Source organism: Penicillium subrubescens (assembly GCF_028828155.1).
Source record: "Penicillium subrubescens strain IBT 31985 chromosome Unknown utg000005l_segment0_segment0, whole genome shotgun sequence".
Lineage (NCBI taxonomy): Eukaryota > Fungi > Ascomycota > Eurotiomycetes > Eurotiales > Aspergillaceae > Penicillium > Penicillium subrubescens.
Genome location: NW_026643155.1, coordinates 3025080 through 3036123, shown reverse-complemented (window position 1 = coordinate 3036123; position 11044 = coordinate 3025080). Strand labels below are relative to the sequence as shown.

The following is an 11044-nucleotide window of genomic DNA, read 5'->3' as shown; positions in this document are numbered from 1 at the left end:
AGATACTTAAGAAGTGCTTTATGAGCCCTGAACACAAGATGCACAGTCGATCTAACGCAGCTGTTCCCTGTCTAAAACCCTTCTTGTGATCGGACTCCACGCAGAATGTGTAAAGACCTCCTGTCGGCGTTTGTCATGACGAAGTGTAAGCAGGCTTAATTGTGGAGTGATCACTGGGTTCCATATGTAGCTCAGGCCGCTTCGAGGGCTGCTTAGCTCAAGTTAGTGAGCAAAAGCAGCGAGAGCATGACGAGAGCCAAGAATTGCTAGATATCGTCCAGTATATATATGTTTAAGCCCCAGGAGTGGAACGAAGTGGAACGAGAGGGAATCGCTAAAGCAACGATACACGATTGCTTTCCTGTTTATACAACCCTTATTTTACTTTGGTATGGTAATGATAGTACTACCGTTCAATTTGGATGTCATTGTGGTAGTCAAAATCCCGAGGCTAGAAACTAGAGAAATAGAATGACCGGACATGTTTCAATACACATATTGAAAGCGGCTCTCTCAATTCATCTTTCTTGATGGCACGGATACTAATTTTGAGGAAATTATTCGTGAGAGCCAAGTGGACATGAGAGTGGGGAAGAGGAATGTGCATTGTATGGTTACTTTAGCCCCGAAGAATTAATCTGCAGCATCCTCGATCGAGTGCCCTGAGTGGTTCTCTCACGTCGAATTATGAGTTGGAATTCTCCATAGCTTCCCCTCCTCGGAAAACCTTGAAGCGAGAGTTTGATACTTGTCCGGAGTACAGTCGGCCAGAATACTACTTATCTGTCCTATACTTTATACTTCCTTAATAGTATGTGATATCCCAGGGAAGAAAAACACACAGGAAGCATATTCCACATGGTGGCCCAACTACCGTGCCGATCGGTCGATCTGAATTCCCGTCATTCTTCTTATTCCTACGTCTACAATTGGGTCACTAACTTGGTTGTCTAGAAAGAGCACGGAGGAAAAGGAGGAAAAACATAACTATCAGATGTGACAGACTAAGGACTAACTTCTCACCCACCACACTAAATCCATCATCAAACCATCTTCACTCTCCAACTCTCCAACCAGCGAGACCAACAGCGCACGCCTATTACATCACCCGCGCCCGCCCCCCCTTTCAGCGACTACGCCTCTCCTCCCCACCAAACCCCGCTGGGCCTTTTTCTTTTCTCTTCTTCTTCTTCCTCTTCTCCTTTTTCTGAACTACAACTCCAACAATCCCGCGTGCTTTGCCCGCGACGCCACATATGCCGGGCGAGTTACGAGGCAGCTGCCCTCTCCTCCTCCCGGTCGCTGCCCGCTGACTCGAGCGAATGACCGTTCCGCCTTTCATTCATTCCATGTCGCATTCGACTCGACACTCCCTTTAAGCCTCATTCCTTTTTTCCCTTTTCATCCGACCATCCCGGTCATTAGTCGTGAGGACTAGGGAGGACAGAAAAAGAGAGAGAAAAAATCACCTCCCTCCCTCCCCCCACGCACCGAAGAATGGGGTCAGCATACAACCCCGATGGTAAGTCACCCGCACATGCTTTTTTCCCAACCCCGTCTGTGTTCTGGTTTCACATGCCACGGGCCACATCGTCCCAAAAAGTGATGGTAAGTTTGGGGAGGAGTACCGAGAAAGGGAAAGAACAGATGCGCCTGGCCCATCCCGGTGTCGGCCAGCCCCAAATCAGAATCGACAAATTGGGGTCATGATGGCAGAGCAAACATCTCGGGTAGCGGAAGACCGGACTACACCTGATATCTTCACGAGTCTGCAGAAGATCTCACCAGTCACCACCTCAACGAGCCCTTCCAGCACGTTTTCGAGAGGATGCATCTGACGAAGATCAACGGCCCCTCCTCCCCCTTCCCGCCATCACTTGAGACGATCACATTTTCTACAGGGCCCGTGGAATGGAAATCCAGACACGCGCCGATTGAGTTCAACAGAAATGGGCAAACGGTGCAGAAGGCTGATCTCAAGGAACCTGTAGGCGATCCGAGTCCTCTGTCGTCTCCCTTGGGGCCCCTCTCCGAATCTCCCGAGTCCGAGTCGTCCAGCTTTCAAAAGCTTTCCTTGCACGCTGATCAACCCTTGAGAGGTTCGGTGGATAGTCTTTCCTCGGGTTATGACCCTCTTCCAAGGTCCGCCATCACTGCTCTTTCTCTCACTTCACCACCAGGTCTTGGTCTTGTCAATAAACTGACGGGTTCATCCATTTCAGCAGATCCCCATTATTCGAGAGTGATCATGGACTCGGTCTATCTGGGCTGGACCGCATTCGCCAGCAACCATCGCGCGTTCTGACCCTTCCAAACCTGTCTTCCTCGTCCTTAGCTCCCATGGCTACCACCTCAACCCGTCCCACTTCCTCAACTCGTTCGAGCTCTTCCTCTCGAGCACACACCGGCCACATGTCCATGAGCCAGGATTTCGGCGAGCTGGAGGACCTTCACCGATTTCCGTTGGAATCATTGCATTCCTTTTCTTTCGCCCAGCAGTCCGAGGAACTGCTGCACAGTCGACAAAACATTCTGAAAAGGTCGATCGATTTCATGCGTGACCGCATGGGATGGGCGGCCAGCAACCCAGCCATCGTGAATGCACAAGCCAACATGAGTGGTGATGCCGACCTCCAGGGTATGATGGATCTTTTGACTCGGGCTCACGTTCTGGACCAGGAAAACGCGGCAAACGCGCGAGGACCAACAACAGGGCCTGCGGATGTGAACGGCGACAACATCTTCGACAAGGCCTTTTCGGATCGTGGGTCCCCCATTAGCACCCGAGATGCGCCCCAGGAACAATTCCTCTCCCAAGGATCCCAGGCAACTTCCGAAGGCTCCCAGCTATTGAGTCCGGTGCCCAGTGAACGTATCCCGCAATCCCGCAAGGATCTCTACTCAGCACCCTCATCCCGGCGCGTAAGCTTAAAACGTACATACACGGACCTCACTTCCGCCACTCTCAAAAGCAAGCTGATGGACACTCTAGCGCAACCCTACGCCTCCACAGATCCCTTCGCCTCTTTGGCGTCCTCTACCACTGGATTGGGCCTTTCGATCCCTTCGGCCCTACATACCCATAGCAGCAAATGGACCCCTGTCTCACAGGCCGTTTTCCGAACCGAAGCCAAGGCACCATGGACCATTCTTGCCGCCAACGATCTCTCATGTCTGATCTTCGGGGTCGCCCAATCTGAGGTCCGACGACTGAGTATTCTAGAGGTTGTACAGCCAGAGCACAGACAGTGGCTCGAAGCGAAGCTTCGGGACCCTAGCACCGATGCAGCCGCCCGCACACCACTGAAGCCAGAGCGACCCAATATTCGTGCGGTGAATCCCAAGTTCCGAGGCCTGGGGAATGGAGTGACGGCCAAGTTGCTCAGTAAACCTTCCTCCCGCGAGAAGTCTCGGAGAGCCCAGACCGATGATGGGTATGGCTCCAGCACGAGGAACAATCGCAACCCAAACCACCCAGCCAACAAGTCGCGCGGCGTTCTGCTATGTGGTGATGTCGTCCCTATTCAAAAGCGGAATGGTGCTAAAGGATCCGCCAGCATCTGGGTGATGGAGAAGCGCGGTGGTCTGATCTGGGTGTTGGAAGAGATCACAGAGAATATTGCCTCTGTTCGCTGTGACGATGCGTGGAAGCTGGTTGAGGCAAAGGGTGACCTCGACAAGATCTGGGGTTCGCAGGTAGTTCGCACGGGTCAGCCCATAACCGAACTTTTACCTTGTTTGCCGTCCGAATCCCTCGAGACTTCTCCCGAGAAGGGACTAGACCGAATTGTCGCGTTGAAGCATTTTGCCGCTCGCACTGCTGCTGGGGTATGCATTCCAGTGACTATTGGGAGGGGGGACGAAGGTCGAACCCTGCAGGTGTCGAGCTTCCCCCACGTTGCAGGCATGATGGTGCTATCATCCTCCACGTTGAACGTGATTAGCTCAAACTCCGTGTTCTCTTCAGCCCTGTTCGGCCAAGAACGCCCCGAAGGCCGCCACATCACGGAATTGGTGCCAGGATTTGACGATCTTCTGGATGTGTTAACCGAGGAGGACAATGTGCCATTGGTTGATGGTATTGTTATTCCTGAACACAGTTTCCGCCGGGCGCGAACCTTGTCCATTCTTCGGGATGGCAAGGCAAATGCCGCCTCTGTCTTTACTGAGCCCAGCGGCTTGTTGGCCAAACATCGTGACGGCTCCACCATTGTTGTCGATGTTCAGTTGCGCGTGGTCAAGAGCGGCACGTTCTTCTCCAAGGAACAAGTGGAGAAGCTTGAGGAGCGCTCGAGCGACTCTGAGGATAGTGACGATACTATCGCAGTGACCGAGCTTGTCTATGCTTTGTGGATCACATACTCCCGACAAATTCATGCCGCTGGACCTGCAGCTAACCTGTCACCTTCTACACTCCCCACCTCGATTCCTACCTCTCCCTCGTCGCAAGCAATACCCGCCTCTGAAAATCTCTCTGCGGCTGCCACCAGCAGGGAACCCCCCGATGTCAGCAAGAGCTCCGTGGAGATTCAGAAGCCAAGCTCCACCCTTAGCCAACAGCTGAGTGAAGCCGCCTCCGAGCCTCTGACCGATCGGCCCGTGCAACCAGTTGCCGAAGTGAATGCGGCTGTCGCCAAAAGGAAGTTCCCCAGAAACGCACGATTAATGACTACGTGATTCTGGAAGAGATGGGACAAGGTGCTTACGGACAAGTCAAGCTTGCACGTCTGAAGAAGCAGCCCAACAAGAAGATGGTGCTGAAGTTTGTCACCAAGAAGCGGATTTTGGTGGATACATGGACTCGGGACCGACGACTAGGTACCGTGCCTTTGGAGATTCATGTTCTCGACTTCCTCCGCCGCGATGGATACAAGCACCCCAACATTGTGGAGATGGACGGTTTCTTTGAGGACGACATCAATTACTACATTGAGATGATTCCGCATGGGCTGCCTGGCATGGACTTGTTCGACTACATTGAACTCAAAGCCAACATGGACGAGTCGGAGTGTCGGAACATCTTCAAGCAGGTTGTCAGCGCTATTCATCATTTGCATACCAAGGCGTTGGTTGTGCATCGTGATATCAAGGACGAGAACGTGGTGCTGGATGGAGACGGCCGGATCAAGTTGATTGACTTTGGCAGTGCGGCCTACATCAAGAATGGGCCATTTGATGTGTTTGTGGGAACAATCGGTGAGACTCTGCTTTGGTAACTGCCGATGCTGTTTGAAAGACAGATACTAACCTTTTATGTATAGACTACGCTGCCCCCGAGGTCCTTCAGGGTAAATCGTACCGCGGCAAGGAACAGGATATCTGGGCTCTGGGCATCCTGCTGTACACCATCGTCTACAAGGAGAATCCATTCTACAACGTCGACGAGATCCTCGACCACCCGCTCCGCATTCCCTTCCTTCCCTTCTCGGAAGCCTGCGTTGATCTGGTTCGGAAGATGCTGGACCGCGATGTCGACAACCGTCTGACCATTACCGAGGTGCTCGAGCATCCATGGATGGTCGAGAACGATTGAACGAGATAGAACAACATTGCTGTCTCCCATGTAAAGACACCATCTCTTCCCTCCCTTCCATGACACCGACAACATACACGTTCTCCTCTCTATGTCCCCCACTCCCCCTCCCCCTTTCATGATGACCGGAAAAAGAAAAATACGATACCCCACGACGTTTTGATTGCCTTTGCTTGATGAGTGATGTGAGCTGCGGATTCGGGAAGAATCTTTCCGGGGATGATGGGCTTTTTCTTCTTTTCTTTTCGTTTCTTCATCACTGGTTAATTTGCTGGTCCTTTCAGTGTTCTGATAGGATGAGAAATGACACAGGGGTTTTATTTTTATTTTTTTTTCTATTTTCCTTTGTTACTCAAATCATCAGGCATATCCTCATATCTTGGTAACTGACGGATACCTCTTTGCATCACATACATGTATCTCGCTTATTTGATTATTTTCTCCATTCCCCTTGGCGACAATGTACTTAGAAGCAAGATACGCATAGCAGATGGAAGTCCACATAAGACTTGTACTGTTTTCTCTCTTGCTGATTCCAAACTGCACCCTGAGTCTCCCAAGTATTAAATCATCAATTCAAATCACTAATCGTCTCCAGTGTTTCTCCGCATTCTTTGCCCTCGGCGAATTAAGTGGGGGTGTCTACTGTCTAGTGTACTAGTCTAGCGGCTCCGTCCTTGGCCAAATCGGTCTAGCCTCAACGGGCGTTGGATTTTAGATCCTACCGGACCGAGGGATGCACGAATCAGATTTATTCCATAGGGACTGTTTACTAGTGGGGTTCTGGGGCCTTTAGATCTGGTGCTCTGGAGGGAGTTCAGAACAGTGCCGGCGTCGGCGGTGTCCCAAGGGTTTAGTTGTGTGTGGGGGGGGGGCAATCGGGCAATGGGGAATGGGGAGGAAGGAGTTCCGTACTGTCTGTATGTCTGTGTTGTGCGTGGAAGTGTCTTGGAGTGTTTTGTCTGTTTGTTGAGGGTTGTAATTTATTCGTTGTGTGGGTTGAGGGTTCAGTTTGAGGGTTGATGGTGGCGATACTAGGGTAAGAGATGGGCACATGTGATATTCCATTGCCAATCATTATGGGTAGCCGGGATCATGACTTGTAGATGGTAGTAGTATTCTGTCTACTGTATATTAACATAGAACTACTGTAGGAATCCCTCGTGTCTCCCTTGCATGGACATGGATGATTACCGAAGTATTCGATGTCTACTATAGTGACTTGCGCTTGTCCGCGGGGTTTAATCCACGGATCCACTTCGACTTACCAGGACCCCGCAGGAGGCCCCGCTCAGACTCAAGACAGTCCAACAGGCAAGAGAACAAGAGGCGAGACCCACGGGAAAAGACGAAATGACAGGTTTCTGAACACTGAATGCTTTTCGTGTTATTTTCAGGAACCAGCTAGAGAAGTGCAAGAACCTGACTCGATCGAGGGTTTGTAGAGTCCATCTCGTTGGTTAGTGATAACTCGCTCGGGCGTCGTCAGCCGATGAGTCGCGTGGGGATGGTCACTATTGCGGACGACTGGGGACTACAGTAGTACTGTAGCATGGTCTGTGTGCCACACAGAAGACATTTGGGCTGATAAGCTGAGAAGGAGGAAAAGAGTAGACGCAAATCTACAGAATAGGGTGGGTACTTGAACTGTACTTCACCAATACTTCGTCAATATTAGCAAAGTGTTACGGACCAGAAGTATCAACTTGTCTCTACTTCCCATTCTCGCATTCCTCATCCATTCCGTTCTTATCGCCTTCGACCCTCCTCCCCTCTCGCATTACTTTTTTTTGCTTTTTCTCTGTCTTGATCTTCTATCCAACCCTCCGCCTGACCTTCTCTCTACCACACCTTTCGCCCTCCTCTCTCATCTCCCTCCTGTTTCCATCCTCTCGTCGGCTCCTCTCGGTACTTGCGCACGTCACTTTGGCTTCGCGAGTCCCGTCGGTCCAAGTCGGCGAGTGCCACGGTTCGCTCGCCGTGGGCCCCCGAACAAAATAAACGAATAATCAACGGATACACCAAAAGCCAAACGGTCAACCTGCCAACCTCCCCACCACAACCACGACCACCGGTCTCGGGCCTCTTCTCTTTACACCTCCCTCCTCCCGGTCGAAGTCTATGGGCAGACTCACACACAACTCCCCTCGCCGAATCTGACAGGTTTCAAGAATCAGGCAATTCATCATGCTCTTCATGCTCGTCTAGGGTGCGCAGGATCGACCGCCTCTCGTTTTCTCTTCTTTTCTGTCCGGGTTCGACCAGATCCCGAGTCTTATACAATTTCCCACCGATTATCCCGATCTCCCGTCCCGACCGATAATCACCCTCCCTACTGTCCCTCCCCCGCATCACCATGGCCGCCTCCGTGACCGACGAGATCCTCCCCTCGTCTGAGGCCTCGCCGGCCAGTCCAACCTCCTCAACCGGTCAAATCCCCCTCGAACAACTCCCAAAACTCAAGGGTCGCCAGAAGTTGTTGCAGAATCTCCAGCGCATGTCGTCCAGCCCGACGCTAACCCGCCGCGGACGATCGGCGTCGACGGGTTATCGGCGGGACCACAAGGCGTCCTTATCGTGTGTTTCGTTATCGTCCGCCGCATATTCACCTTGTCTGGGCAATGGGAGTTCCTCACAACTCTATGGGGACCTAAATCCCCGACCGGCGACACCAGGGCCGTCGGGCCCATTGGAGGGTTCGGATGACAAAAATGCTCGCATCCGCCTCGTGGGAACCGAGACACCCAATACATCGCGAACTATCCCATTGCCCTTTGACTTGCGGCCGGTCTCTCCGCGAAGCGGGACGCCATTTGAGGGCGATGTGCTATCCACAGAGCTGATCCTGCCGGATGCGAAACCAGCCCGTACAATTGATTTCTGGGGTGATATGCCACGGGAGTTGCATGTGGAGATCTTTCGATATCTGACGCCACGCGAGATCGTGCGCTGCTCGGCTGTGTCGAAGACGTGGCATGATATGTGCTACGACGGACAATTGTGGTGCAGACTGGACGCTGCGGAATACTACTCGAAGATTCCGGGTGATGTTCTGATTAGACTCATTACATCCGGTGGACCATTTATTCGCGATTTGAACTTGCGAGGCTGTATGCAGATGAAGAGCAAATGGTCTTCCGATGGAGAGCGCATTTCAGACATGTGCCGGAACTTGATTAACTTGTCGCTAGAAGGATGCGTTATTGACAAGGCTTCTATGCACTGCTTCCTGATGCGAAACCCGCGATTGGAGTACATCAATGTCTCGGGTCTCAAGAGCGTGACCAACTCTGCCATGAAGGTTATTTCACAATCCTGCCCCCAGCTGCAGACTCTCAATGTCTCCTGGTGCAACAATGTCAACACGAGTGGACTCTCTCGTGTCATTCAGTTTTGTGAGCGGTTGAGGGATCTCCGCGCCAGCGAGATCCGTGGATTCGACAACAAAGACTTTGCCCGGGCTTTGTTCGAGCGCAATACCTTGGAGCGGCTAATCATGAGTCGGACTGATGTGACCGACGAGACTCTGAAAGTGTTGATGCACGGGATTGACCCTACCATCGACCTCCTCACCGATCGCCCCGTCGTCCGTCCTCGCCGCTTCAAGCACTTGGATCTGCACCATTGCTCGGAAATCACCGACGCTGGCTTGAAGAGCCTGGCTTTCAATGTTCCTGATTTGGAGGGCCTTCAAGTCTCTCAATGTTCGGAGTTGACTGACGACTCGATTATCGACGTTGTCCGCACCACACCCAAGCTGTCCCACTTGGAACTGGAGGACCTAGAGAGCATGACGAACAACGTCCTCGTTGAGCTCTCCCGGTCTCCCTGTGCTCAGTCTCTGGAGCATCTGAACATCAGCTACTGCGAAAACCTTGGTGACACGGGCATGCTACAAATCATGAAACACTGCCCGAAGCTGCGCTCCGTCGAAATGGACAACACCCGCGTCTCCGACTTGACTCTGATGGAAGCTAGCTTCCGAGTCCGCAAGCGAGGATACGGCGAGGACATGCCCAAAATTGGCCTACGCCTGGTTGTCTTTGACTGTGCCAACGTCACCTGGGCCGGTATCAAAGAAGTTCTCTCAAGCAACGCCTACATCCCTCGCACTCGCAAGTCCTCTGCCAATCCAATCGTGAGCGTCACCCAGACAAGCTTGGACAGTGACTCTGCGACGAGTACCGCCTTTGTCACGCCAACGTCGACCCCGTCGCCTTCGCCCACTTTTCCTGCCGAGATTATCCAGCTCAAGTGTTTCTATGGCTGGCAGATGACCGTCGATGAACATACGAAGCGCGTCTTGCGTGGTGATCTCAACGCTGCGAGTCGTCTGGATCGTAAATGGGCGGACTATATGATGGCCACTGAAGAAGCTGGTGCCGCCGGTGCTGGCGCGCGACGTCGGCGACGTCGTGCCCGCGAGGCAGAGAGACTGTACAATGCCGATGAAGACGAAGATGATAGTTACGGCGTGGGTGGAGTCTCTGCGCTTGGCGGTAGACGCCGTCGTGCTCAAAGTGGCGGTTGCACGGTGATGTGAGTGGTTCTTTGAGAGAGTCTCTTCGACTATTTCAGTGGCTGGGTCTGGCTATTTTTTGTTTCTCTCTTTCCTTCATCGTGTTCTGGGAACACCAACACCTGTCAGCGCTGGATCGCCGACAAGCAATGGACCTGCCCCCCGATTTCAACTTGCTATGAGACCTGACTTGCACTACACGATTCTCTGAAACTATATGAGACTCTTGAGAACAGCCCTAGAGCTTGTTCCTCCTCTTCTACGACTCACGATCTTCCTTCCCTACTTCTCACCGGTCACCAACTATGCAAGCGCATTCCTTCAATTTTCCTTACATCCTCGTTGAAACACCCATCTCAGGCGTCAAGACAAGACCGACCTGCATTCCCACGGATGCAAATTTGATTTTACTACACTTTTCTTCTGTTTTTCTTTTCTATCTGCCAATTTGCCCTGCTCATCAGCCTTAGCATATGTAGAATGGGGGATACCGGAGTTGAATCTGCCCTATTGTGTTGTTTTCATGTTTACGGCCTTGCTCTTGCTTTACTGGCTATTTCCTTACATGCAGGTCTCAGTTTTGGATCATGGAGTCTTTTTAGGCCTTCCGCCTCCTCTCTGGTTTCCTTTCCATCATCGGGATTTTTTTTACAAGGTTGAATCAGAATCAGAATCAGGAATTCTCATAACTCAAACATTATTTTTTATATATTTTTTTGGTAATATCCTTTGAATAACTGACTAAAGATCGACGGGAGACCACAAACGCAAAGGGTATGGATTGTAGATACACTTTGATAGCCCAATCAGAGCTTAGAATTTGACGATAGGGCCATCAAAGTCATCCACAATCAAAATCAAAACAAATCACAAATAGAAATCAGGGTGTTAAACGGATATGTGAAGACGCGAAGACGAAAGAATCAAAATCAAAACCGAGAGACAGGTCGCAAAAGACACGAGAAAGATTAGGTGCAGGGACCATTCCGCGT

General features: G+C 51.6%; 3 protein-coding genes across 3 annotated transcripts; all 3 read left to right on the top strand.

Moving 5' to 3' along the window:
• Positions 1 to 1828: 1828 nt before the first annotated feature.
• N7473_007607 (uncharacterized protein) lies at positions 1829 to 4677 on the top strand (the record flags this gene model as incomplete). The annotated part of the gene is made up of 3 exons (XM_057153547.1): positions 1829 to 2142; positions 2226 to 2935; positions 2993 to 4677. The coding sequence occupies 3 exons, from the start codon at positions 1829 to 1831 to the stop codon at positions 4675 to 4677; spliced, it is 2709 nt and encodes a 902-aa protein (XP_057007885.1).
• Positions 4678 to 4688: 11 nt separating this feature from the next.
• On the top strand, positions 4689 to 5533 carry N7473_007606 (serine/threonine-protein kinase; the record flags this gene model as incomplete). The annotated part of the gene is made up of 2 exons (XM_057153546.1): positions 4689 to 5196; positions 5262 to 5533. 2 exons carry the CDS (start codon positions 4689 to 4691, stop codon positions 5531 to 5533), a joined length of 780 nt encoding a protein of 259 aa, XP_057007884.1.
• A 2356-nt stretch (positions 5534 to 7889) lies between these two features.
• Positions 7890 to 10076, top strand: N7473_007605 (F-box domain protein; the record flags this gene model as incomplete). Its single annotated transcript, XM_057153545.1, has 1 exon — positions 7890 to 10076. One exon carries the CDS (start codon positions 7890 to 7892, stop codon positions 10074 to 10076), a length of 2187 nt encoding a protein of 728 aa, XP_057007883.1.
• Between the last annotated feature and the right edge of the window lie 968 nt (positions 10077 to 11044).